General features: G+C 40.0%; 1 protein-coding gene across 7 annotated transcripts in view; it reads left to right on the plus strand.

Moving 5' to 3' along the window:
- The window catches only part of TUB (TUB bipartite transcription factor), a 113,256-nt gene that overhangs the window by 56,765 nt on the left and 28,632 nt on the right, over positions 1-27,859 (plus strand). For 6 of the 7 annotated variants that reach the window (XM_088525748.1, XM_088525751.1, XM_088525749.1 and 3 more), the window contains exons 2-3: positions 25,064-25,115; positions 26,579-26,741. In XM_088525748.1, the coding sequence (XP_088381874.1) occupies positions 25,064-25,115; positions 26,579-26,741 (215 nt within the window). Of the gene's footprint in view, positions 1-1,502; positions 1,751-25,063; positions 25,116-26,578; positions 26,742-27,859 lie in introns of those variants that run through there. The other variant, XM_088525750.1, reaches the window with a different exon arrangement.

Consider the following 27,859-nt stretch of genomic DNA (forward strand, 5'->3'; position numbering starts at 1 on the left):
CGTTTGGGTTTCTGGAACATGTTTACATTTGAGCCTTTGGGTTTGAAACAAGAGAGTCTTTCAAAAATTTGTAATAACAAATGATATGGTAGCATTACTGGTTTGTGTTGAGGATCCCACTTTCTGAATCTTGTTGGATTCCTGTCCCCAGCTGTGTTCTTTAGTAGCGAGCTCTACTACCCAGCTCTGTTGTGAGAAGGGGAGGAGGGAGGGAAGAATTTTCTTTAATCTGTTTTTAATTTCCTACATTATAATGTCATTATGTGCCTCCTTGTGATAAAATCAGGAGAGTAGAAGTTCTTGTTCTACTGTTCTGTTCTACTATTTCTAGATGGGTTATTTTAAACTCCTTTTATCTATTTTCTCAGGTAAAAAGTTTTTCATTCTCTGCTCAGTTGTGCATCCTTTCATACTCTTTATCATTCATCCTTCTTTCTAATTTTGCAGTACTTCACAAGGGGATGGCCTGTACCGTACACTGCTTCCACGTGAGCTCACACCACCAAGCAGGGGAGCAACATGGCAATTTGGGGGTGGGCTAGCAAGGCACATCTCTCACCCAGTTGCCTGCCTCTTTCTTAGTCTTTTCCAGGTGCAACTTGTGCCAGACTTTGCTGTTCAAGTGTTAACACCTGTTTCATGTGGAAAGGTGATTACAACTAATGGGTAATTGTCTTTTTCTCCAGGTTTCTCCTTCAATGCACCCACTACTTAAATATTACCCAAATATTGTGGGCCATTTAGAGATTTTTCTGAACAGAGATAGTCCCCCAGGGCTGTGGTAACTTTCTCTCCCCTGTCCCGGGCAGTGGTTGCTGGTGCTTTGCTATCACGCTGGGCCGTGGGTGGGTTAAAGCCACCATTTTCAAACGGGTCTCTGTAAGGCCAAAGCGTGAGGCGTTGGCTGCACTACCGCAGCCGTGACTTTTTGATTTTATTTTGCTAACAGGGACTTAGCAGAGCTTTGCTGCCCTGCACCAGCCCCTGGGGACCCTCTTGCTGACACTTGGAATTGTGCTCCCTCGCCGCCCCTCCCCCACCGCGGCTCGCGCCGCGCGGACCGTTAGGCGGCTCGGACCGTTAGGCGGGTCGCGCCGCGCGGACCGTTAGGCGGCTCGGGCCGTTAGGCGGCTCCCGCCGCGGCCGCGCGCCCGTTGCCGACCGGGGGCGCCGCCATGCCGGGCCGCCGCTGGCCGCCCCCGGGCCCTGGGCGGCCGCCGCGCGCCGCACATGCCCAGTGCCGGGCCGGGCGCCGCGCGTTGAGTCAGTGTCGGCGCGGCTGACGGGGCTGGGGTGGGCCCGCCTCGCCCGGGCGCTGCCTCAGCGCGCGGGCAGCGGGGGGCGGGCGGCAGCGGGGGCCGCGGCGGCGCTGCTGCTGCTGCCGCCGCGCTGCCTTTCGCTGCCTGCCGGCGGCCTTTCCTCCGCCCCTTCCCGCGCCGCTCGCCGTCCCTGCCGGCGCTCCCGGGCAGGGAGGGCGGGCGGGCGGGCTGGGAGCCGCCTCCCGCTGCCCCCCGCGCCCCCTCCCCATGCAGCCCAGCCCGGCGCTGGGAGCCCTCCCCGGGGGCATGTTCCTGCGGCCGCTGCCGGGATAACCGGCGCCCCGTCCGCCCCCGCCCCGGACGGAGGATGCTGCCCGCGCCGTGGCGAGTTCCGACTCGGGCAGCAGCGGCCTCGTCCCCCCGCCCGGCTCCGGGCACCGCCGCCAGGCAGAGATGACTTCAAGGTACCAAGCGGACTGGATCCCTTACAGGTACGGCGGCACGGAGAGGTGGTGGCGGGCGAGTGACAGGAGGGCGCCCGGCGGCCGGCCCCGTGCCGTGCGGCCCCTCTTGCAGGGAGCTGCGCCGGCGGTGCTTCTATCCCGCCTCCAAACTTCGGGCCGCTGCTGTTCCCCGATGTTCAGGGAGACCGGTCCCCGCCCGCAAGCTGCGGGCCCGCGGGGAGCCCCCCGGCTGCGGGCAGTGCTGCGGAGCCCGGGGCGCCCCGAGCGGGAGCGCTTTTCTGCGCGCCTCGGCCGCGCGCCGCCGAGGCCCCGGGTCCGCCGCGCCGGCGACCTCCGCCCCGGAGCCGGCGGGAGCCGGGGCGCAGCCGGTGCCTCCCGCAGTGCAGGGGGGAGCGGAGCGGCCGTCATGGCGAGCGGGAGCAGCGGCATCGCCATGGCAGCGCCGCGGCGAGCGGCTGCCATTGGCCTCGCCGTTGCTATAAGCTACGGGCGCCGACGCCGCTCCGGCCCGCAGCCCCGCGCCGCAGAGGGCGCCGCGGGCCGCGCTCGCGCCGGGCCGGGCGGGCGAGGGAGCTGCGCTCCCCCCCGCTCGCCTTGCAGCGCCCGCCAGCCTAGGGTGCCCGCCGAGCTCCGAGCACCGCCGAGCAGGAGCGCCTGCTGCACGCGCGCTTGTTTGCGCTGTGTGTGTGTGTGGCTTGTCGGCGGGTGGGAGAGAACCAGCCCAAGAACGTGTGTCTCGGGGCAGGATGAGCTGGGCTTAGAGCAGTCGTAAAGCGATTGCTGAATCTGCGATCAGGACCGTTTTTAACACCTTTTTTTTTTTAACGGAATAAATAGATCATGCGGCAAAGTATGCTTGTTTCACTTATATGCTTGCAATAAAAGCATGACTGGAGTAACGTAGATCAGTTATTTTTGTAGACAATCATGATTTTAAAAATTTACAGGATGCATTTTAGAACAAAGGTGCCTGTTAAAGCCAGAGTTGTGTTTTGCCCCATTCTAGATGTTACCAGTTGTAGTGACCAGATGTTGATACAATATGAAAACAAATTGTTCCCTAATATAGATTGAAAATAGAATGATGGATACAAAAGCGAAAATCTTTTAAATTTGTTTGTGTGATAGTTGTAATCAATGGAAGAATCAGAAATAAAACTGATTACAGGGAGCCTAACAACATTGCTGCGGACGCTTTAGCAGCTCTTCCAGAGTGTTTTAAAAAGATGCAAGGAATTGGTAATAAAGCTTCAGAAGTGACAAGCTGATGCGTTCTTATGCAATTTGAAGCCCTGTAATGAAGGCATAAATACCACAAGAACAGCTGTTCCATGACTCTTCCCTGTAGCAGCTTGACTTTTTTTTTTTTTTTTTTTTCCCTTTTACGCAAGCCTGTGCAGAGGCCAGTACCATAACTTTGCTTAGGGGATTTGTAGTATACTTTTTCAGAAAGGGAATTAAAGCATCTTATCTAACTGTTTCTGTGCAGTGCTGGTCAGAGAAACAAGGAGGTTCAAAATGGTAGATCTCCAGAGAAAAACAGATGATGTTTCTTACAGTTTTCCTAAGCTAATATTCTCCATGAATATTGCCTCTGGAACTACAGGCATTTTGCTACCCTGAAGCCAATAGCCTAGATCAGCCTGCTATACCTTATGTGCATGACCAGCAATTGATAAGGAATGCCCATTTCTCCAAACCAAAAAACAGGCAAACCCAACCCCCTGCTCTGAAGTCCCTTTGTTTAGGCTTCTAGCATAATTTTATTTTTACTTAAGCTCATTTTCTTTTTCTGTCTATAGAGAGCTGATTCCAGAGTTGGAGGTATACACTTGTAATTGAACTTGCTAGTTTTCAGTATTTCTAGAATACTCTAAATGTATTTACTCAGGAAACACGAGTTGCTAGTATGTGGCTGATTATATACAAAATACTTTATTAGGTCAAAATGATTCTTTTCTAGAAATGAACCATGTGTGGTGGGGGGGAAGCCTGTTGTCTGTGCGCACCTAGGAATACTTGATGTCTCAGAAAGCAAATGTCCCTTGATTGATCTGCCCTGTTGCTTTGAACTCCTGTTTGCTGCCAGTGATTCGAAGGCTTGCTGACTCTTAAATCCCAGAGGCCTGTTTTCCATTTCCTTTATAGCCTAGGTAGCATGTGACAGCCAGCAATGTCAGTCCTAATGCGCGGACAGCGCAGGATCCCTGGCATGCTAAAGTCCATGAAGAGTATGTGACGTATCCTGAACTTCATTGCTAGACAGTGTTCTAGCAAATGCTGCAAGCCCTTCTCCAAGCTTGGGAAAATTCTTTCAATTTTGGCATGGACTTTAAAATGATGGCATGGCTCCTAAATTTGCATTGTTCCTCTTACCAGTCTAGCTAGGTGTACTTGCAAATATACACCTGAATTAATTCAAGCACAGCAGTGCTGTTTCTTTAGGTGCATAAATGCATAAATTCATACATAATACATTTAATAATGAAATACATATATATACACATGCCCTTACAAGTGGAATGAGCCAGAAAGAATTATCAAAAAAACAGAGGGAATCATTTGTGCGTGCGTGAATCTTGCATCAATCACTGGGCAATCCACGTTCCTGCCCCAGACTCACAAAACACATTTATAGTTTTAGGACAGTGAGAACACTTTAGGTGTGCTTACAAATGAAGTGCGAGGCACTTCTTTCAGTGCCGGTGCTAGCCTTTTCGTGTTGAAATGAATGAAATGTGTTCTTGTTATTTGTGTAACACAGTTTGCACTGTTTACTCTTTTTGCTCTAAACCCGTTTTCTTTTGTGTGCTGCTTTTGAATCACTAATACTTATAGTATGAGATTTGAATTTCTCTTATGCTAGAAAATAATTTTAGAAAGAAACTTTAAAAGTAAGTATATTGCATTTATTTTTCTTAAACTGTTCCATAGATAGAATTCAAGCATATGATGAAGTACTTGTATGAAAGTCTATGTGAGGTTCAGTTTTTTTTTTTTTTTTTTTTTTGAGACTCTTTTGGAAACCTTTATATTCTGTATTATAGAGAATCCAAAAAGTTAAGAAGTTAAAAATAAATTGACCGAAAAAGCAATTGCAGCTCTACTGCTTTTTTTTTTTGTATGTTCCTTGTGCAAGTAAGATGTAGCTTCTTCAGAAACTATGCTAATGTGCAATAATTTTGATTGCATATCCTATTGCAATTTGCAGTAGAAAATATAACCAGAATAATTTCAAATTCACAGTTTAGTTTTTTAGATCACAAATATGTTTCAGATCATTTTTCTGGACTCATTTTAAACTTATAGATTTTTAGAAATTAGCACACTCATTTCTATTTTTTGCTTACATGCCTTGGATGAGCAAGCACATTCCTCACACTGCCTAACTATAGTTAGATGAAGCTGTTGCTACTTAAGATAAAAGCATATATTCATCTTTTCAGAATAATTCTTACCTGGTTCTTTAAAAAATGCTTCTTAATAGTATGAATTTTAAAGCAACATTTATAGAAATAAACAAGCATGGTATATAATATAAGCCCCTGAGTTTTCAATAAAGCAGCAGTCTAAATCTTGTGAAACTTCAGGTTTGTACAGTCCTACAGTAGTGCAACAGGAGCTTGTGAATTGTGCTGCTGAGGATTTGGCATTGGAGTAAAAGGCAATAAGTAAAGCCAAGTATACACTGTACATATGTAGTAGCATAATAATCTTGGTATGAGTAATACAAACTATTTTAATTTGTTAAATTTTTATTCTGTTTTTTTGCAGTTTTTCAGAATTTGCTTTTAAGTTTTAGGTTGGATGCTTAGATATCACAGCTATCGGCAGTCACTAGTTACTTGTTTGCAGGGATTATAGTTGGGTAAAAATTGTGTGGGGGCAGTGCTATGTTGAAGATTTGTGAATCATGGCAACTAAGAGTAGGTAAGATTTGTGAAGGTGCAGTATGTAAACAAGTTTTGGAGCAAGAATTTGTTTGAAGACCAACAGCGTCCGAAACGTGTTTCTGTGTATTTATTAGAAGCAGTGGTATATTATTTATCTTTATTCCTTAGTATTCTCAGTGCAACAATGCAGGTAAAATACTCCCTCTGCAAGGTAGGCTCTGTTGGAGGCTGTGAGTGCATCGCAATGCAGGCAGACTCAGCTGCCTGCTGTGGGGAATGGCGTTGATAGTTTATAAGAGCTGCTTTTTCTAGAGAACAGGATACAAGGAGCATGTGTCTGCTGTGCTCTACACTAGGCTGTCTTCTCCCAGGTTATTGTGATGTATCAAATTAGCCTAGTCAGGTGCTGTTAAAATGTTTAAGTTAGAGCCCTCCCTTAATGACGGTCTGTCCGTGGCAGTGCATCGAGACTCAGCATGAGCACTGTGGGACTGTGTAGGCACGTTATCAGAGGCAGTTGCTGCCCTGGAGCTGATAGCCTAGATCAACCAGGCAGAAAAGAGAGCAGAGGAAAAAAAAACTACTTCAGTTTTACCAGCAGGGGAAATAGAGATTAGTTGAAATTGTGGGGAATTGGCTTTAAATGGAAATGGGACGGGGCTCAAGGGAGATCAGGGAGAGAGATGGAGGTGAAATCTAGTCGTCTTGTGCTTTCTGTAGTGCTGAGGGTGGATTTAAATCAGAGAGTGATGGAGAGGCTGAAGGGCGGCTGAACTTTGCCACCTGTTGCAGCTTGCTTTGTGCATATGGCAGATAAGTGGCTGCATCAACTGTCCTGTAGTGCGATGCCCCCGATAGCCTTTACGTCAACATCCAGACTGACGCCAGCGATTCATTTCATAACAGACCAGTGAGTTTCTGGTAGTGACAATCATATGCAGGTTTCTGGCAGTGACAATCATTTATAAGCCATCTGCGCCAGATTTGGACTGGAGAGGGAAAGTGGGTCTGAAATGTTACATCTCTTCTTGCAGTTCCCTGAGTCAGACAGTTTCTCTCTTAGGTCTGAGGGTTTGCACTTCCCTTAAAATTGCTTTTATTTGGACATGCACAAAGCAGCTTCTCTGGCAGGTGGTACTTTTAGTAATTAAAAATTGTCACTCTAGAGAGCTGGATTCTTTTTACACTTCCTCCCTGTTCCTCCTCCTCTTATACTGGTGGCTTATCCTGTTTTATTTTCTAATTCATGCTTTTCTGTTATTTTTCTTTATGAACACAGATTGACTCTTGCCATTTTTTTTCTCTTCTTGACTCTGTTCTGTTTCCTTCTCTCTTCCCCAACTTCCATCTTATTCATGAACACAGAGTTATATCTTGCCAGATCTGTGATTCCTAAAGAAGATATATCTCTCTGTAAATATTTTCTAATTTATATTTTATTTTTTTGTAATTTTAAATAAATCCATCCCAACTTCCTATTTTCTTACTTTGGTAGATAGTACTGTTGGTGGTTTTTAAAAGATAATTTTTTTTTCTTGGAGATTAATTAGAAATACTTTCAGTACCTCCAGCAGATTATTCCAAGACAAATTGTTGTAAGCATGCAATGTTAAAAAAGGGGTGTTTAGATATGCTAAAGTTTATATTGCTGTGTTATATGATGGCCAGTAATCAGGATTAGGAGATGCATTCCTTGCCATTCAATTCAGGAGATGCTCTTGTCAGTGATAGTCAGTGCTATGTAAATGTGTGTTTGTGTGACATCCTTAAGTTTGTTCTCTGAATACTTGAACAGTCAAGTCTTTCTTTCATGACATTGAGTTTTAGCTTCAATTCTCAGATTTTTACTCAAATAAGTCTTGCATTGAAGATATCACTGGACATCTCATGCTTCCTGTTGAAGTGCATATCGACACAAATCTATGAATATAACTTATGATTAATATAATTCATTTGATATGAGTAATGAAGCCACAGCAGGGAGTTCTTAATGGTAATTTTCATTGTAATCACAGTTCTAACTACCTGCAGGTAAAAAATTCTAAGATGAGAAAATTTCTTGATTAACTTGAAATCGTGTCTTAAGCTGGAAATTTATCTTCAAGTAAAATACAGGTACATCAGAATTTGCTTCACAATAAGGATATCAAAACTGTTCTGCCTTTCAAGTTTTGTATCAGTTTAAAAACATTCGAGTGAAGTCAAAGACTGATTATTTCCATCAAGCAGGTTCTGTGCCAATGGGAAAAATGTAAGGAAAACTACTGTTTTCAAAGTAGTTTGCCGCTACCAATACAGGTGCAATGTGATATAACTCCTTCTGAAGATTTGAGAAGTTATGTGATATACCACAGAAATTAAAAAATAACTAATCTAGATGATAACTTAGACCAACTGCTCAGGTCACACAGTGACAACTGGAAAACTGATATGCTTACTCCACCTTGCAATGCATCCCACTACTTTGACCAATATAAATCCCAACTCAAGTCTAGAGTAAAAGTTTAAACAAACCTCTGCAGAGCAAGAGGTTGCAATCAAGAGGTTGTTTAGGTATTTACCTACCTAAAACTTCAGATTAAATATAAGGGAAAATAAGTAATCTTTTGGGACACTGCAACTGCAGAGCAGCGTTACATAACATAAAATAGTACTACCTTTGCTTTGTTGGCAGTCCATAAAGTAGAGCTTAGGGCTCTCTGCATAGTGCATATAATTAAACCTATACTATGATGTAGATGTAGAAAGCCCTGTAGACTTGCTTGGTTTAGGGTTTGTTAAATCTCTTCAGTCTCTGTGGTAAGTCCATGCTGCATACTGCAGTGCAGTAGAGAAAGATTTTGGCTAGCTGCATGTGAGCTTACAGATATTGAAAGCAGTACTGTGACATCAAAAATAGAGAAGTGATTTATTCCTTTGAGTAACAGTGCAGTTCAGTCTCTAATGAGCTATGTGCTGCATAGTTAAACTGTTTCCAGTGTGCGTGTAAGCCTGTTTACAGCAAGCTCAGCATCTATCATTTCAGTTTGCACTGTGTATGCGACTTCTGATCCAAGTTTTGTTATTTGGCCTAGACTGAGAATTTTGATTTTTGTCTGCTTAGAGCTCTAGCCACCCTATTACAAGCCACATAACCTAGGCTCTGGTTTCCAAAGTACTAGGCTCATTGTTCCTTGATATGCCAGATACATTTTTTATGACACTGTACTAGTACCTGGAGAAGCTGGATCATCATATCTGTGCAAAAAGGTCAAGTATCATGACTTTGCTATGTATCGTAGGTCTTGGACAATGCCCTTAAAATGTTAGCCATCAGAAATAATAATATATTCTGGTAGTCTGGAACTTCTTTGAGACTTGAATATCATTCACAGATTAAAAACAAACAACAAAAAAAAACCCAAGAAAACACAGCACAGGAGAAATGTAAACAAAATGAAAGGTTCTTCTGTCCTTATTTTGTCCTTCCTGCCATATTTCTTTCTACTGCTGTTATTTGCTCATTTAGTGCTATATACTTAAGGCTTTGCTGGATAGATGTTGTTCTGAGTAGTAGTGCTGAAAGGGAGAAATGTTGCCTGTCCTTTGCATCTCACAGTTGGTGTAGTTCAAGGTCTTTCCATTAGAAAATTGTGGAATCTATGTCTGATTAGCCCTAGGGGGTGGCATAGGCAGGGTCAAGTCTGTTCTATGTTTTCTTCTCAGAAAGGTATTTCTAATATCTCAGGGGAGTGTCCTCACTTTCAGGTTATTTCTTGATGTGGGCTGGGGCTATCCTTTTATTTTTGTCAGAAATGTCACCCCGAAACTCTGGAGGTCATTAGGAAATGAATGGAAAAGTTTAGATTGGTTAAATAGGCGTTATCTTACACAGAGCGTTATCTTACAAAGACTTTTGGAAAAAATAAAAATAAAAAAAAAAGTGAACTCTTGACTTGGAAGGTTTTATGGCCTGTAGAATTAACTTTACAATTTCTGAAAACTGTAATTTCATTGAAATGATGCGGAATAGTATCAATAGTAAGAAGAATTAAAGGCTATAGTAAGGTGTCTGGGAGCCCATTGAGAATGGCTACCCAATTACTGGACTTTCAGTTTAATAAGTTTTGTTTGTTGCATTCTGCTAAAATGCAAAGATTTTGAAACAGAAGATTTAAAAGCACAGACCCAATAGCTGTATTTTACTATTAGACTGCAGTGGGCCTGTAAAAACTAGAATTCAGTAATACAGAGTGAGCTTCGGACAGTTAATAGTTGGATTTTCAAGAATATTCAGGGTCACTGTCTTTTTCTGCTTACATTATTTCCTAATCATGAGCTTCTTTGAAAATATGAAACTTCTGTTGAAGATGCTTCTTATTGTGGCAGAGAGAGAAGAAAGGAGAATGACTATTGTGCTGCCTAGTCAAAGTGCCTTGTCAAAGACAAGCAACACACAATACTTTGCAGATTTTATGCGTTCTTTGGTGAGAAGAACCCATTCCCATCTGTAAAAGATTATTCTGAAGAAAAACTTAAAATACATAAAAGGCATAGAAGTTCTCACTGCATTGATGAATTGTAAATGCACCCAGTTAACTGTGCTGGGAGTCTTCAAAGTAACTGTGTGTTTTGGCATGAAAATTCAGCCCATAGAGTCTTAATTTACAACTGTCTTTGCATCTGCAGTGGACTAGCACTCAGATTAACAATGCTATCTATACACCACTGCATATGTAATAAATACTAATTAGAAGTGTGGTCTTGTGTCTGATTTTGCTTTTGACTTTGCACTTGATGTTTTGCACTGCTGTATTGTTGCTATTTTTCATCCAAATGGCTATGATATTCTTTCCTTTTTATTTTCACTCCAGTAGACTAGGATTACGAGTAGCAATAATTGATGTACTATTAATAATCCCCAAGGTACTTATGAAATGAAAAGCATTTGTTTCCTTTTTATTTCACAGTCAGTCTACGTTGGTCTAGTGATAGTTAATACCTATGAAAACTTGCTGAGCTTGCTTCTGTGGCTGCTGTCTTTTTCATATGAGTCCTGCGTATTTGGAAGTGTGATCTGTAGTGTTCTGTTGAATGGGCTATCAAATATCTGATGTTGTTTTGGGGATATGTTTGTTGTTATCGCCTGGACTAAAGCCAATTAAGAATGAGTTGCGTTTGTCAGTAAATCAGTGGCAGTATGTCCTTAAACTTTCAGCTCCTCATAAATTATCTTTTAATAATGATTATGTAGATGAATATTTGATCAAGATTTCAGGTCTTTGCTGCCATTCAGAAAATCTCATTGTAAATATTTCTAAAACAAGTTTGAGATTTAAGCAGAGATCCTTCTGTCAGCACGTGGAAATAGAGGGGAACAGCTGTGATCCATAGGGAGCAGCATAATGCATGTGCATGCATGCAGCCAGTGATGCAGGTAAGTGGTCCGTGCTTACCAGCGTGTTTGCTGCAGCAAGGCTTGAAATCAGGGAAGCGGCTGCTCGCATTTGGTTTGCTGCACGTGAAGATCACTTCTTGTGCACTCTTAGCAGTCAGGGCTCTTCCAGGATGGTAAGACCTTGTGAAGGGTCCTATCAATGAAGCAGCTGTTGTCATACACATTTCTAGCCTTCTTGTGCCAGCCAGCTTTCTTTTCATAATTCCTGTGCTGAATTTGTCATCATCCTGTTCCAGTTTTGGCAGGATCGTTCACTGACTGACCTGCAAGTTGAAGTGGCTGACCTTGTATGGTGTAATAAATAGTTGTGACACACTGAATCACAAGGGACATTCTGAGGCTGAGAAGTACTGTCCTTTGGAGGTAAAGAAGTAAGACCTGGGTAATTTTGAGAACCAGCAGTATTTTTAGAAAAAAAAAATCCTTTTGTTGCAGCTGTTAAGAAAGGCAGGTCAGAAGCTAGGATCCCATGGTGAATGTTTCAAAGACCATATAGTATGCTATTTTCTGGTCACGGAATGTTACCAGTGACCCCAGGAGCCAGAGAGCGCTGGTGCTTGGACTGATTTGTTCTGCACACACTGTGCACACCTGAGAGGAGTGTGGTGATGATAAAGCTAGTCTGTCTTAGGTGTTAGGCTTTTCTGGTTTTCTTTTGTTGCTGAATTCCAGCAGTTCTCAAAACTGAAATGAAATATTTGAGAGGGATTGCAGAAAAGAGGGAAAGGCACAACAGGAGGTTAAACTGCAGCACCAGAGGCTCCAGAGACTGTTGTGCCCTGAAATGTTAGAGCTATGACTAACGTGCATGTAACAGTGATCACGTGCTAGACATTAGACATTTTGTGCAGTACACATTTAGCATTCCTTAAAGTGGAATATTTGCAGTTGTGTGTATTTATTTGAGAGGAGCATCAAACATCTTCTGGTGTGTGAATGTTAATTAGAGGCAAAGGGGAATCTTATTTTCATTGTTTTTTTTTTTTTTTCCGCTCCTTACTGGTTCAATATGCAAAATGATACCGTCTGCATTACTAAGTCACATTTGGAAACAGCCTCCCACGTGCCAGAAGAGGTTTAATTATATTTGGAATGATTGAAAGGATTCTCCAGGTTATGTTTAAAAGGATTCTCTAGGTTTGTCTGATGTAGCTTCCTTTATGTGAGAGTTACTCATGCTTGCTTCTCATTCCTGCTGTCATCTCCTGTCTTTCCTGGCATGCACTTGATGATTTATGGGGTGCCACAGCTTGTGAGCTCTGGGTGACCAGTGCCTCAGTGGTCTGGATGTGTTAATGCAACTTCCGTTTTAGGCTTTGTTTGCTCAGTGCCCTAGTGTAGTCTGTCCCCACCTTGAGTCTCACCCTCACACGCACATTTTGTGTGATGCTCTTGGATGTGATGCCGGGGTAGAGACATACTACTCCTGTGGCACAGGTGAGAACACTGCACGTGCAGTGCAAGTGTGGCCTTTACAGTATTATGTAATGAATCAGTAGCAAGGTCAGGAAAGCAATTATATCCCCTTCATCATCTGCTTCCTTCTTGCCTCTAAAACAGATTACCTTTTTGTGTGTCTTTGACCTGTTTATAAAGAAATCCGGATAAAGATATTGAGAACTATACATATGTAGACAAGAGAATAGGAACCTTGTAAATTTTCTTCACAGTGTGTGAGGCTGATTCTCTAGTATATATCTTATAGCTTTGGATCAGTACAACTTCTGAAGCCAGATTACTTATAGTTGTCACTCATAATGACTCCCTATGAGGAATTCTCATTTGTCTAATAATACTGTTAAGCTTGTAACTTTCGCTCCATGGAGATGATAGTTGCCTCCACCCAGTCACCACCTTTTCATGAAACCTACTGGGCTTAGTGTCTCTGAAGGGTTCATCTCTCTCTTAATTTTAGTTGAAATTAATTGGACTGGACAAAAACATTTATCAACATTATGGATGGATAAGTCTCAGTTTCTTAAGGAACCAGGTAAAAGCTCCAATATGCAGATATTGAACTGTTAGTGAAGGAATATGAAATTTGCTCTGGTCAAATTTTATCACAGAACCACAATGGGAATGAGAATTTTTCCTGAAATTTTCAGAAATATACTTGTTCATTGCTTTGTCATGTATTCTTATGCAGAGTGTAGCAGCAGGCAAGTGTTTGGCATGAGACAGAGAAGAAAAGCTTAAATACTTCTACTTTCCTGAATATTGAGAATTTAGTTTTTCTTGCATAGTACAGTTTGTTTCCCATGCTAGAAAATTTAGTGACCACAGGCTGCTATCCCATTTTACCCATATTTTAGTTGGAAATGTTTCATAAGAGGGAGTTAGCAGGCTGAGAAGTGTGCACACTGACAGAGCTGTATGTGGAGCTCCAGCCCCCAATGGAGAATTGCTTTTACTGTAATTGTTGCTAACAAGCATTATAGCAGGTGAAGTGGAATGATTGAAATGGCAGCTTCAGTCACATATTAATAAAATACGAGAAGTGTGGTAAAAAAGCCCTTTCCTGTAATGTTTTGCTACTAATGTCACAGTACCTGAACAGCTCTTTGTTCAGTAAAAACTCTGCATGACTTATTCTTCCATCTTTTGCTCTCCACAAGTTAAATGCAAACTTACAATGGCATATCAGCAAATAATAAATTGATGTGTGGTTTTATTTCTAAGAAGGAGAAGTGCTGATGAACTATGTGCTCTTGGCCAATACAGTCTTGCTCTGGCAGTTAGACCGATCTATTTCAGTTGTGATCATTTTAGTTCCGTAAAATCAAATATGGTTTATGTTTCGACTTCTTCAAAGATACACTGGAGTAAATGGAATTATGCTTGTTTCCTTTATTGAAAAATGGAAGACGCAGAAGCTTAGGACCTGTACTGTCTTGAGTTACCTCAGGACTTACGTTATGCTTGAACAAATGTGCTACAAAATAGCATGGCTCTTATTTGTGATACCTCCCTAAAGCTATGCAGTTTTTGAAATCAGAAGTAGAGATAATTCCATATAGACTTCTTGAAATTAAAATACTTGGATTGGGAAACAGTTTGTGCTTTCTCTGAATACATGGAAAATTATAAAAGATATTTTTTAAAAATCTAGAATCTGGATACTTTTTCTGTCTTGAAGCTATTATTGGCTCCATGTAAACACTTAAGAAACAGCAGTTCTCATAATATAACTGAGACTTGAAGATGTATTTAAGGTCTGTTCCCTGAATGCATGGGATGAAATTAATTTGCCTTTCCTTAAAAAAAAAAAAAAAAAAAAAAAAAAAAAACAGGTGTAAGAAATAAACAGTCAAAAAAGGCAAACCAGTTGCATCAAATTTACCATATGTCTGAATAATTTTGGAATATTTTCAAAAAGGAGAATATGTATATTTTTTGTGGTAAGGAAAGATTAAGCAGTTTTTTTCTGTGTTCTTTCTGGCCAGTATGTGTATTTGTCCCTTTGCTGTTTCATAATGTGCCTATATTTTAGTGAAAAGAAAAACAAAGACAAGGAACACAAATTTTGTCTAATTAGTAAATGAACTGCAGTGTTTTCAGGACCTGTATTTAGCATGAAAACACGCATTAGAATTGCAGATTTTGCTTTGTGCTTTGTTCCTGCGTACTGATAAAGGTACAATTTGCAATCCTATATAATTATAATCTGAGTCTAGAGAACTGTAATTTCTACCAATATCTAGAATATATCATTTGAGTGAAAATTTTCAGTACAGTGTATGCAAGGATTAACAGCACAACCTTAATGAGAATTGTGCTTTCTAATTCTTTGGGTAGCATGCTGGTAATGTATCCATTTCAAAAGTGAAATTATACTGAAAATCTATAGTTCAAAAGAATTCTTTAATTTTATCTGATAGCCATTGTTTGGTTTGTAAAACGTGATACCCTCTTTGCTGATCATTTTTCAAATGATTAAAGAGAAAAGTAATGTAAGAGAAGAGATTAAAAAATAGTAGACTGTCTTTAATCTAGTATCTTTGGATATGTTACAATTTAGGAATGATGATAATTTCTTGCCGATTAAAAGAAAATCCTAGAGTTGGCATACCTTAAAAAAAAAAAAGCTTAATGATTTTCTGCATTTATTGTTTTAAGAAGAGCATACTCCTTTCCATGTAAAAGTCTTCATAACAACTCATCAGAAAAGGCATCTTCTCTTTTCATCTGTTTGTTTTTTTCTTCTTGGTTACTGTTTGGTGGAATTGGTGAATACTTGACACGCAGTTCAGGAAATGAAGGTTAAAATTGAAAGATATGATTTCATTCTTTTCCCTTTTGTGTTTTAAATTTAATGTGCTGTAAGCTTCCCCCCGCCCCCCGCCAGATTCATAGCTCTCTGCACAGTTCACTGTTCATAAATATTGCCGTGTGAATAATGCATAATAATAGATAATAGAAATGGGAAACACAAATAATCTCAATGAAATCTGTTCGTGAAGCACCTGAAATGGTGCTACTGCATTGCATGAGAAGAATCCAGGCTCGTTTGGTTGTCTTAATGTTGTTTCTCCTAGTATGTCTACTTAGGAAAAAGACTGCACGATTCCAAAATTTAACAAAAATGGGCATAGACTAGTCAAGAAGAAATTAAGAAATAAATTCAGGACTAATATAATTTGAAGTGAGGATGAAAATAAAAATATTCCAATAGCAGAGTCCAACCCCTAGACTGTATGTTTCTCTGAGATTGTCTTTGCATGAATACCTGCATAGCTCAATTGGAAAAGGAGTATATGCACTGTTTATGCATAAAGTGAAAATAATGCAGTATTGTTAGTAGTTGGTCCAGAGTTTATACATATACGTCTTTTTTTTTTTTTTTTCCCCATGTGGAATTAGTGGGAATACTTCCATGAGATGAAGTTGAATTTGAATGGGTTCAGGACCCAAATATGTAGATCAGCCTGCATTGAATACCTGATCTTCATAGAGTACTCTGAGAAATAATGAGTTAGTGTTCACAAATGCACAAAACCCAGGCCAAATGGTGTTTGTTAGTTTTGCTAGATGTCAACATCTTATTGAAATCTTAAAGTATTGCATACCTTGAAATCCATATCACATGCTCGGGCACCAGAATATGATAGTTATTTTTTCCACTGAAAATGCTGTCCAGTATTGTCAGGATATTCTGCTTGTATAGAGGATAATTATGAGAAAGAGCTCTTAAGCAGAAGGGAAAAAAAATGCTATCTTCAGTTTTAGAGGAAAAAATACTAGATTGGATTATAAAGATAGTATCCGTGTGGGAAAAAATGACTAAATATTTTGTTTCAGGGTTAGTATTTTATCATAAAATGACATGCCTTTTCTTAGAAACCGTACTCTTTAGAACTGTACTCAGTAAAAAACACCTTTAGCAAAAAATAGGAGCTTGGCAGTTTCACTTTGCTAACACAACCTATCAGGCTTGTAATTCTTACTACATTTTTCTTTAGTTTTGGTTGTTACAGCTGTCAAGGGGTACTGGCTAATTTCCTTCCCATTTTCAATGAATAAAGCAGTAGCTTATTTCCCCAGTTCTGCTAAAATCAAAGAAATATGTCTGTATCTTTTTCCTATCCTGCTCTAAATGGATCAGTAGGCAGTGGGATCTGTTAATAAGCTGCTGTGCTAATGAGTTGACTCAAACACAGTGGGAGGATATTTCACCTATGTATTTATGCCAGTGTTTACACCTACTGCTGGGAGAATCCTCACTGATACCTACAGCATTGACCCTGTGGCCTGAATGAGCATTTTGTTCGTTAAACTCTTCAGAACAATACTAAAGTTTTAAGTGCCAGCATTGTTTTGGGATTGGTTATTGTAGCTGTAATGCCTCACTGTTGCACCGTAAAGCTGTTTGCAAGGGAAGTTGAGTCGTTAATCTCGTTTTACAGGTTTCTTAGAAGGTTGTACTGTTTGATATAGAATGGGTCCCGTATGCTACCAACTGGACAAAGCGTGTTTCATATAGCTGGCATAAGACAGAAAGCCCTCTTATGCCAGCTATGTGAAATGTACAATGCAGGTTTTTTTGTTGGCAGCCGTGTTTCCCAGTCTTTTCCATATCAGAACTGCAGAGTCCTGGTTTAGGTGGCATCTTTTTTTTCTCCACTGTAGCAGTCCTGGAAAGGAAGAGCAGACAAGGCCATCTGATAACACTCTTTATTTCTAAAGTGTAAGGAGTATAGACTCCTTGTCCAGGGAGTACTTATCCCTAGTTTCTGTTCATTTAATTTGCTGCTTCTTGTAGTGAGGTGCTTTGTAGATCTATGGGTTGATTCCTTTTGCATGTGCTTCACTGTTCTGATGCTAGAGATGGTTTGAATTTGGCATTGAAATAGAAATGAATTTGAGTGTTTGGAATGGATATGTCTTGTGGCTGTTTGGTTAGTTTGTACTCAGAGTACTTTCAGGAGCTACATTTACTGATGTTAGGTTGTACTCTGAGTAAAAACTAACATCAGTAAAGGTAGTTCCTGAAAGAGATATTGTTTGGCATCTGGATTAGCCTGCATTTTAGGTAGTGTATCTCTGGGTCTGAGTGGTTTTTTGTTTTGTTTTTTCTTTCCTTCCCCTACCCTTCCTTTTTTTTTTTTTTTTTTCCTCCATTTTGGACAGTGCCATTCTGGCACTTCTCCCTGATCTACTTTGAACATAATTTATTTTATTTTAGCTCGCATAATACCCAAAGGCTGTTTTGTGTTTGTTCTCCATCATTCATGTTTATTATATTTACCTCTGTCTTTTGGGATGTAAATTTCCCTTTCTAACATTGTGATCAGAATTTTTGTGTGTGGAGAAAGGGGGAGAAATAACCCAACCATCCACTCTTCCCTCAAGTGTTATTTCCGCTCCCTGTAATTTACTGCTGTGTGCTATCTTATTCACCTCTGAGTAATTGCTTGGAGTGCCTTGATAGAAGTGATAGCTCAGAGAATCTTTTCAGAACTGTAGTGACAGCCCTGTAGTTTTGGCTATTTTTAAAAAAAAATCCAGATGTGATTCATGGTGTAATTTTGCTTTGCCTCTTACTAGGTATTTTCCTGGTTTCTTACTGTCTTCACTGAAAGCTGTCTGTCTACATGCTTCAGATCACAATTGAAATCAAAGCCAGATCTTATTGATACAAAGTGTATCTGCAGTATCTGAAGCTCTGCTGTTCTCTTCAACGCAGAAATTCTTTTGGATGGCTTTACGTTTGGTCAGTGCTTGATTATGCATATCCTGTAATACGTCCTTCTTCCATCCTTCTACCTTACTCTCTTTTTCTTCTTAAAATCTGTTCTGAGTGAAATATTTAGAAGATTTCATTTCTATAATTCCTTTCAGTTCTGTATGTTCCTGAACTCATATCAACTGGAGAGTTGTTCTGATGAATTGTGCTAATTAAACTAAAAGAAAAATGTGAGTTTTATGGTTATCTTGGGGATTTGGCTGGAGTGTAGTTTAACAATTGTCTAAGTAGAATAAAGAAAATAGTTATGAGTGTGTATTCCTGTTGCTGCATTTTCTTTCAGTTAATGCTACTGCGGTACAATCTGCAGTGTAGCCAAATTGGGACACTGACATTTCGGTTCCATTTTGCATGACATCCAGAATATTCATAGGGCCATTCAAACTGGAGGGGACTTCTGGAGGTCTCTGCTGTAACCTCTTGCTCAAAGTAGAGTAAGCTGTGAGGTCTGACCAGGCAGCTCAGGACTTCATCCAGCTGGGTTCCTGAGAACTCCCAAGAATGGAGGTGGCACAGCCTCCCTGGACAGCCTCGCATTGCAGGCTTACTGACAGGTTTCCCTGAAACTGCTGCTTTTCTGGCTTGAAAAAGCCCAGCTGCCTCACCATTTCCTTATGGAGCAGGTTCTCCAGCCCCTGAGCACACTGATTGCGCTCTCCTGAACTCACTCCAATTAATCAATGTCTTTCCTGTACTGGATCTCTCAAAACTGATTGCAGTGCTCTAGGTATGGTCTCAAAAGTGCAGGAGGATACACACTCCCCATGGTGTACCAGCCATGCACCTACTAATATGGTCCCGGATGCTGCTGGCTGCCTTTGGTGCCAGGACACACTGCCAGATCCCACTTATCTGTCCATCCAGCAAGATCCTTGGTCCTTTTCAGCCTGTCAGGCTCCAACCTGTAGCGCTGCAGGGGACTCTTCCTTCCCAGGTGGGTTGGCCTGGCTGGATGTGATCATGGAGCAGCTCAGCCCTTTCTCCAGCCTGCCTAAGTCCTCTGGGTGGCAGCCCTGCTCCAGAGTGAATCAGCTCATCCCCTTGTCTTGGTGTCACCTGCAGATAGGATGAGCACCCGCTGTCATCTCTTCCAGGTCATTGTTAAAGATGATATCTCTTCTGAGATGCAAATGCTGAGTATTTGACTGAGTGGTGATGGAAGAGAAAAACAAGTGTAAGTCCTGTGTTGACTTAATGGAAAATATAAGATGCTAAAGAGTTTTCATTGTTGTTTTTAAATCCCCAAAACAGAATTACTGGACATGGCTAATTAGTTGTGTAAATATTAACTACTGTACAATGAATATTCGAATGAGGCGAATGCTCCTGACCATTCAGAAAGGTCTCATTTTTTTCTGGATTTTTTAGAACTATTTTGCCAGTCAGGATTTGAAGAGAAAATAAAGCATTTGGTTCTGTAATTATTTGTGCAACTACAAATTCAGTCTCTGCTTTCAGCTCTCTGCTCTGCAGGCATTACTTTTACAACCATTTAGAACATTGGCACAGTGTGCGATCTCTGCATCTTCTTGTGTTTTATGGCTGACTTGGTGCTGATAATTCTGACGTATATGTGCATTCATATTCCTCCCCACACTCCCCTCTCCCCTCTCTTTTTTTTTTTTTTTTTTAAAAAAAACATCCTTCTGCTTTATCTCTTTTAGTCTTTATAAGGGTCCGAAGAACAGCTGCACAAGAAGTGGAAGCAGTCATGTATTCCTGAACAGGCTTTTCTTTTTACGATTATTATTTATTTACCATGCGAGATGCATAGTAGAACAATTTTATTTCTATTAAAGTTCATGGAAAGAGTTGCTTCCTTTCTGCAGCAGTTCCCAGTGTCAGTAGTTTAGTGGTAACTCCATTACCAGTGATGGTACAAAAGTGCCTGACTGAACCTGGTTCTTGCCTGAACATTCTCTCTCCTGTATGTGCATGGCCTGGGAGAAACCTAAGAGCTTCTGCTCTTCTGCTGTTGGCATTAATAAACAAATTAGGTTTGAATGTCCTCAAATGAGTAAGATGGCCACTCTTACTTGCTTACATGGCTCCAGAGAGAGCTTACTCATTTTATTATGAAGATAGAAGCTTCAGATTTTAGTTTAGATGAGAATTGAGCAACTGCTTTGGGGACAGAAAGCCCGGATGAATCCTGGCACGAGGGCTGCCCTCAGTCTTTGTTTCATTTAAACAAAGGTCTAGGCCGGGTTGTCTGCTGTAATCCTGTTCTTCTAAGTTGCTTCTGGTGAGCTTGGCATGTGGTATTCATGGAGGAGTAGATCTTATTTTAAGTGGGGATTTGTGGGTGTTGAGACTTTGCAGAGACTACTTGCTTCACTGGGTAGGTATTTATTTATTTAAAGTTGTTTGAGTACCTATGTACCGTTTCCTGTGGAGCATGACTTCTGTCTGGGAGTTTCCCCAACCCTGCCAGTTGGCTAACATTTCAGTAGCATTTCATCAGTGCTGCTGGAAAGCTCATTTCTAAAGACTTAAAAAACAACTGCTCTAGATGCTACTGTTATGGAAGTACAGAGAATAGAGAGAAGTATATTTGGGTGAACATGACAGGGTATTTCATAAGCCAAGTGTTCTCACTTTGTAGAATTTGTATTTCGTGTATATTTAGAGAGTTTGAAATGTTCAGTGGCACATTACTTCCCATTCTTTTAGTTTTCAGTTAGCCTTAATCTAAAAGATCCCATAATCTGCTTCTCTTGGCACAGGGAGCATACCAGGTCTTCAAGATCTGAGGGATCAGGAAGGTTAACATGGACTATTTCTTTCTTTTTCTATCTGGTTCTTTGTTTTTGAATTGCAGTTGGCAATATGGAAGGAGAAATTTGAAATGAAAGTATCTTGTTTAATTTTCCTTTGCTGCTGCTTCTATCTGTGAAATGGGAATATTATTTTCTTATTCAATTCCTATCTTTTATGTAATATAAACCAGTTCAGGAATTTTCTCATGGTATGTTCATTTTGCTTGTACCAAAGTCCTTATTTTTGCATGAAGTTTTGGGGCACTGCCATTAGTGATGCACTGTCATGAAACAACAGAAAAAAAATGTAAAGATGATGCTTTGAAACTGTCTATGAAAGTTTAGGGGTAGTATGTGTGTAATCTTGTTTCAACAGGAACATTTCTCATGGCAATCAATGCTGGCCTCCAAAGATGTGATGAATATGATTTTGTACCTTTGTTTTGATAAAATATTTATCAAATATGAAGATGTTTCTATATGAAGCAGTACCAGTAGGGAACAAATATATTGCCTCGTTTGCCAGGCAGAAATGGTAGAACTGCAAGTAGTGTATCGAAGACGTCTCCATTAAAAATAAAAACGAAAACAAACCTATCAGTGACTACATGCATTTTGGATGTTCTAATCAAAAAAGTCTCTTTTTCTTTTGTGCTGCTGCTGGGAATTTCTAACATTATATCAAGTACTTTGCCAGAATTGTTCTAACAGCCTCGCTCTCCGTTACAGCCATACACTCTTTGTAATGATCTGTTACAGCATCAGTTTTCCCACCGTAGCGTGCAGTTGGTTTCTGTCCACCGCTGTCATTCTGACCACTGAATAGCAAAACTATGGCCGTTTAAGAAACCATCCTCTACATGGGTCTGCCCGGGACGCAGAAAATGTTGTTGCTCTATTGCTGTTCTTCCGGTAGAAGAGCAGTTGGATTCTCTTCTTTCCAGTGAGTAGGAAGGGGAAAGAGTCAGTTTCTACTCTTAGATTTTTGTCTGTTTTATCTGTTTTCCCACAGAATGGAAAGGAGAATTTCTCTATATTTTAGCTCTTGGAGCTTGGAGCATCTGCCGCCAAGATGCATGGACTGGCAGATGCTGTGGCAAAATGGTCTCCTAGATTTTTCTGCTAGGCTTTTGTCTGAGCCTGAAAAAGAGTCGCTTAAGCGCTGCTAACACACTTCCATCTTGGAGTCCCCAGCAGACATTTTTAAGGCAACTAGAGGGAAGTCCAGGTGGAATCACTGGGGAATCACTGTGGGAACAAAGCTATATTTTTTTAAAAGGTCTCTTCGTGGTAAACTGAGGGAGTCATGTTAAAATCGGAGAATGTGAAGTATTGGCCATTAATCATAGAATCGTTAAGGTTGATCAGTACCTGCAAGGTCTAGTAGTCCCATGAAAAATCATAAGCTAGAGTGTTTTGCTATCATAACAGAAGAATGTATAGGCTAAATGATTCTCTCTTTGGACATGCGTGAGGACTATTTAAGAACAACTATAAAGAAAGGTCAGACCTGCAGCTTTTCAGGGATGCTGCCACTGAGTAACTGTTAAAACAAACAGACCTGGTGGTAATCAGGCTATTTTCTAAGTTTTTTTTTCTACACAGAAGGATTCCGAAGTGTGGTGTGACTGTGTGATTGGAATAAGGCATTCCAATACAGCTCCAATTAAGAGAGAAATCATATGGCTGGCATCACTATATTTCGCTAAGCTTCCATATCAGTGAAGATAGCTTGAGTTCGGTTTTAGTTGGCGAAGGTTGCAGGCTACGTAATGCAAGCACTTTTAATTCATATTTACAAAAGGATTATGGAGAAGAACTCAGAGGTTCATAGATATCAAGTCACATAAAGAAGGACTTGGAGAGTCACTTTTCTGGGGCTCCTTCAATACATCTGTGTCACTTGGCATTCATGGAAAGCTGAATCAATGAGAATCACACCCTTCCTTCAGGTAGCATTTGCTGGGGTGTTACTAAAACTGCCGTGTTCATCACAGTAAGGTTAGGCATAAAGATATCGGAGGGGGCTGTGGTGGTTTGTGTAAACCTGAGCTTAGCTTAGTGTGACAGTAGGTAACATTTAGAACAGAAATGAGTACGTTTTTCTCCCGCCTTGTCCCGTGCAGTGTGTTATGCCTGGATACTGTATAATGGGAAAGTTTAGGACACCAAAGACACCCCAAATGCTCAATCACCTCATCCATGATAGGGAATTTAGAATTAAAGCTGATCCAACATATTACTGCGAAGTATTATATCATAGGAAGATAATTACTGAACTTATGGCTTATGGGAATGTCTGAGAAGTGTATATAACTCATTTAGCATATCATCTGAAGGTGTCAGCGTAGCCTGATCTATAAAACAGAAGATGAGAGAAGCAATCAGTTATCTCCTTTAGCTCTACAAATGACTGAAGGAATTAAGCAGTGTCTGCCAGCAGCTAACACAGCTGTATATACATCCCTGCCTCTGCAGTTCTGATGATCTGGACTAACTAAAATAATTTCCTTTTTTCTTTTCCCTAAATGTTTTATATTAAATGAGGAAGTTATTTTCTGCTCATAAAGCCTGAAATCTTAGACTTAGGCATCTGTTATTCAATTGTTTCACCTAAATAACCTTTTTGTGTGTTTCACTTCGTAGCAGTGTAGCTTATACAGTATCTTTTTTTCCCCTCCAAGAGTACTTCATTATAACTGCAATACATACAATATGGAGGAATCTTCTTTTTATAACTTATTTTTGTAATCTATCAAATGAAGACTACTTGGAATAAAGCAGAACATTTTTGTGGGTGTATTTCTTTAGTCTATGACTACCTTGGTGCTGATGTGTTCTGTCTTATGAAATTAGCATATTATTTATTTCCTTGAAGACTTGTCGTCAGCATCCTTCATTCTGAGCCCAAATCAGAGTAGTAGATCAGAGTTTCATTCTGTGGAGCATCACCCTTCCGTAACGAGTATATAAATGATAAAGGTTTGCCAATAATTCCTTACTACAAGTTCTGATAATGTTGGGGTCTGAAAGGTGGTATTTTTTAGATCTCCTGTTTACTGTAATGCTGTTTGTCTTAAAATCAATACGCTCTATTTTAATTAATTTCATATCAATATCAAATGTATATTAATCTATTTGAAGTGGTATTTTTATGACATATCATTTGCACTGAAATTTAGCTGTATTTAGATCAGAAACCACTTTTGTCTGATCTGGGTTGTTTTTGCCTCTTGGTTAAAAGTGATTGTAAAAAGGAATTCATCTTTTAAAAGAATATGTGTTGTAAGAGGAAATTAAACAAATTGTACTTGTAAGCGCCTCTTTTTTTTCTGTAGCACTTTAATTATCTATATGTAGTCAGTGGTTTGATAAAATACTGTACAGAAATAGTTTTCTCATTTCAGTGCTATTAGTTCTTAACATCTAATTAATTAGAATGATTGAATGCAACAGGAGCTAATCTCCCAAATTGTAACAATTAGAAGAAAGGAAATATGGCAGTGCATGGTACTATTTGTAGCCAGTCTCAAAAAGTTGGGTTGCTTAGCAGCAGTAAGTGTGACTTTTCAGATATTCAAGAAAAAAAAATCTGTTTCAGTGTGCAAAAGGAATAGACAATTATTTTTCCTAAAGCAATTTGAGTACTGCTGATTCGCTAAGTAGCTCCCTAGCGCTCTTCACTTATATGCTTTATATGCAAATTTTTAGTCAAATCCCATTGCTCTATACGTTGACATCTTTATCAAACAGTGGAGAAAAAAGCAAACTTTGGATTGTGGATTTTTCATCTCTGTCATCCAGCTAAATAGAAACTTTTAAGTTTATGTGAACCAGTTTATGTGTTTTTTTTTATGAACTGTATTAAAATTCTCCATAGCCAACTTCTGTGTTAAGAGTCCATGGAACATAGTGGAAGTCTTTTCTTGAAGGAATTGGCTCTAATGATTGTTGTTTGGTGTTGGTCTGAGTGAAAAACTTCTAATTATTTTCCCTTTGTCTTTGCAGTGTTCTAGATGATGAGGGCAGTACTTTGCGTCAGCAGAAGCTTGACAGGCAGGTAAGATCTTGGACTCTGCTTGTTTTCTGAAGTGTGGATCTTGGAACAGGGAAATCGTTGACACATAGTTGATAACTGCTAGAGGTATTCTGCCAGAAAATTGCATGTAGTCATTGGAGAGTACAAAAGAGAGGACTATGAAGGTTACAGCTTACATAGAAGTCTAATTTCCACTGAAATTTTTCTTATGATTGAAGTTTGAGTGATTCTCACTCCCTCTGCCTAGAGGTTGTTTTAAGCTGACTTATAGTGTTACCTGTTTGAAGGACCAGAAGGGACAAGAGATTCTGGCAGACATGTGAACAAGTGGAAATTCACCATCAAGTTTTCACATCTTTCCTTCTCTGTTCCCTGAATTTAGCCCTTGTGGCTGTAAACTAATGGTATTTTGTGTGATGTTGTCAATTTACTACTATATTCCTATCTGACTTATACAACAAAGGATTCAGCATCTCTCATCTGAATTCTAAGAGATTTTTGCTATTAAGTTTTAATTGATGTTAGGATTTCTACCTTTGATTTTTCTGTGGTGCCATTTCTGTAACTCTTTGTTGTGTTTATAGTTAAGCTGTGTTTAATTTTCTCTTGTCCTGTCCACTTCTGGCATCGTTTTATGAGCCTGAGTTTCATCTTCAAATTCAGATACTTTCTATTTATGACATAATTTTGATCTTGATTCTGACCTTTCTAAGGTTTTGTTGAGGTGTTCAGCACAGCTCATGGGGCTTAAAGTTGTCCTGCCTTCATTTTTGTTCTTCAGTTTATTGCATCTGTATTCTAAAAGCAAAAATCACTGCACAGGAGCAGGGAAAGGCAATAAGGTAATGGATAATTAAAATTATCAGTTCTCTGAGATTGTGGAAAAGGACTCAAACAGAGAGGTGCCTGTAGTACCCTCAGATGATGAACACAGCATCTGGGAGAAGAGACTTGTATGACTGGTAAGGTAATTAATTCCCTGTCTCCCATCTGTATTGCTTTGGTTTTCATCAGTTAAAACTGAGAAATCCAAGTGTTTAATTAAAGGTCAGCTTGCATAGTTTTTAAATTAGCCTCATGTCTAGCCTTGCTGCTTGATTCCAGTTCACAGATTATCTGCTCCTGATTTACAAAAACTTAAATTGACACCTTTGTGCCTCCTGCCTTTTACTCACCTTCCCATTGCTTCACAACCAGTACTTGTCACACTGTTGTTTTCCCAAGGGTTATTTCCAAGCAATCTCTGGCAGCTGGTAGACTACTCAGAAGGATCTGTTTTAATTATTTTGTATTTCCTGGAGAAGGTGTTTTGGTGGTGGATTTTGGTGGGGGAAAGATTTCCTACAACCTAATACCCAATATCTCATTTGTTAGCTCTCACCACTGGAAAGCTGTAACAGGTAAAAAGAAATCCATTGCACTTCATCAGAGATTACTGTTGTTTGGAGTCCAGTAACAGATACTTTTCTTTGCATTTCCCTCAGCGAGCATTGCTAGAACAGAAGCAGAAAAAAAAGCGCCAGGAGCCATTAATGGTTCAGTCCAATGTGGACGGTCGCACAAGAACGCGCAGAATGAAACATTCGGAAGAACAAGCACCTTTGGTTGAATCATATCTTAACAGCAACAGCAGCGCCATATATCATGGTATATGAATATAAACTATTGCATGCATATTTATTCCAAGTACGATGCTCTCAATATTAAATGTGCACTATGAGAACAAAATCTTTTTTAGTAAATAATTGATAACCTTAATTTATATTTGAGAATAAAAACATCAGAACTTCCAAGGCTAGTCTCAAAGGTATAAACCAAGCTGCCATTTCAGTGCCATGGGAGAGGGGGCTGATTGTTCCTTCTGTAGGGAGTATTTAATTATCTTCAGCCTAAGCTTCAGCTGATGCTGTCCTGCTTTATGAATGTCTTTGTGTGTATGTACCTGTGCTTAAACCTGTCAGTCCTAAATTTGAAACTTGTTCACCAATTTCAGCTAAGTTTGGCCATAAAAATCTTGAAGATACTGCATTTTCTCTGAGTTTCTTTAAAATAGGTGATCAGGTAGAAAAGAACAGTTGAAGTTTATACCATGTAGTTTTCATTATATTAATAGAGGTTATAGAATCAAGAAGGGACAGAAAAACTTCAAGGTGTTGCAGCCATGCAGAAAAAAATATAATGCCATTTATGTATTGGTAGATTGCAAAGAATTCTATTGTCAGAAATCAATCCCAAGGAAGTTAGTATTTATTTAGTTCTGTGCTCATGACCCATGCCTGTAGACACTTTATGACAGTAGCTCCAAGCTTTTCTTCAGACTTTCCTAGGAGGAAGTTTGGATCATCTTTGCTCAATATTTTGTCTTTTGTGGATGTTATTCCAGGATGATGAAACCACTATGAGTTATTATAAAGAACAATGATTTCCCACTTTTCTTGTTCTGCAAGTCCTTAAGTTGAAATTAATTTGTAATGGAGTATAACAGCAAAAGGCTTGTTTTCTTTGAGTACTCAGGGGTATGTGGGACACAAACTGAAAACCACAGTACCTAATACGTTAGGTACACTAAATGAGCTAAATTTTGCAAGTTTGTACCATAGTGGACTTTCTGATATAAGTGAGATTAGCTGTACTTTTAAAGCAAAACTTGACTCTTCATGTGATTTTTTGATATGTTTATATATTTATATTTTATATACATTTATACACACACACACTATTTACTAGAATACTGAATTCTTCTCCTTAAATCAGTTTCAATTTTT

Source organism: Tinamus guttatus, unplaced genomic scaffold (assembly GCF_059628265.1).
Source record: "Tinamus guttatus ecotype Peru unplaced genomic scaffold, ASM5962826v1 Tinamus_guttatus_pri_ptg000240l, whole genome shotgun sequence".
In the NCBI taxonomy this organism is placed as follows: domain Eukaryota; kingdom Metazoa; phylum Chordata; class Aves; order Tinamiformes; family Tinamidae; genus Tinamus; species Tinamus guttatus.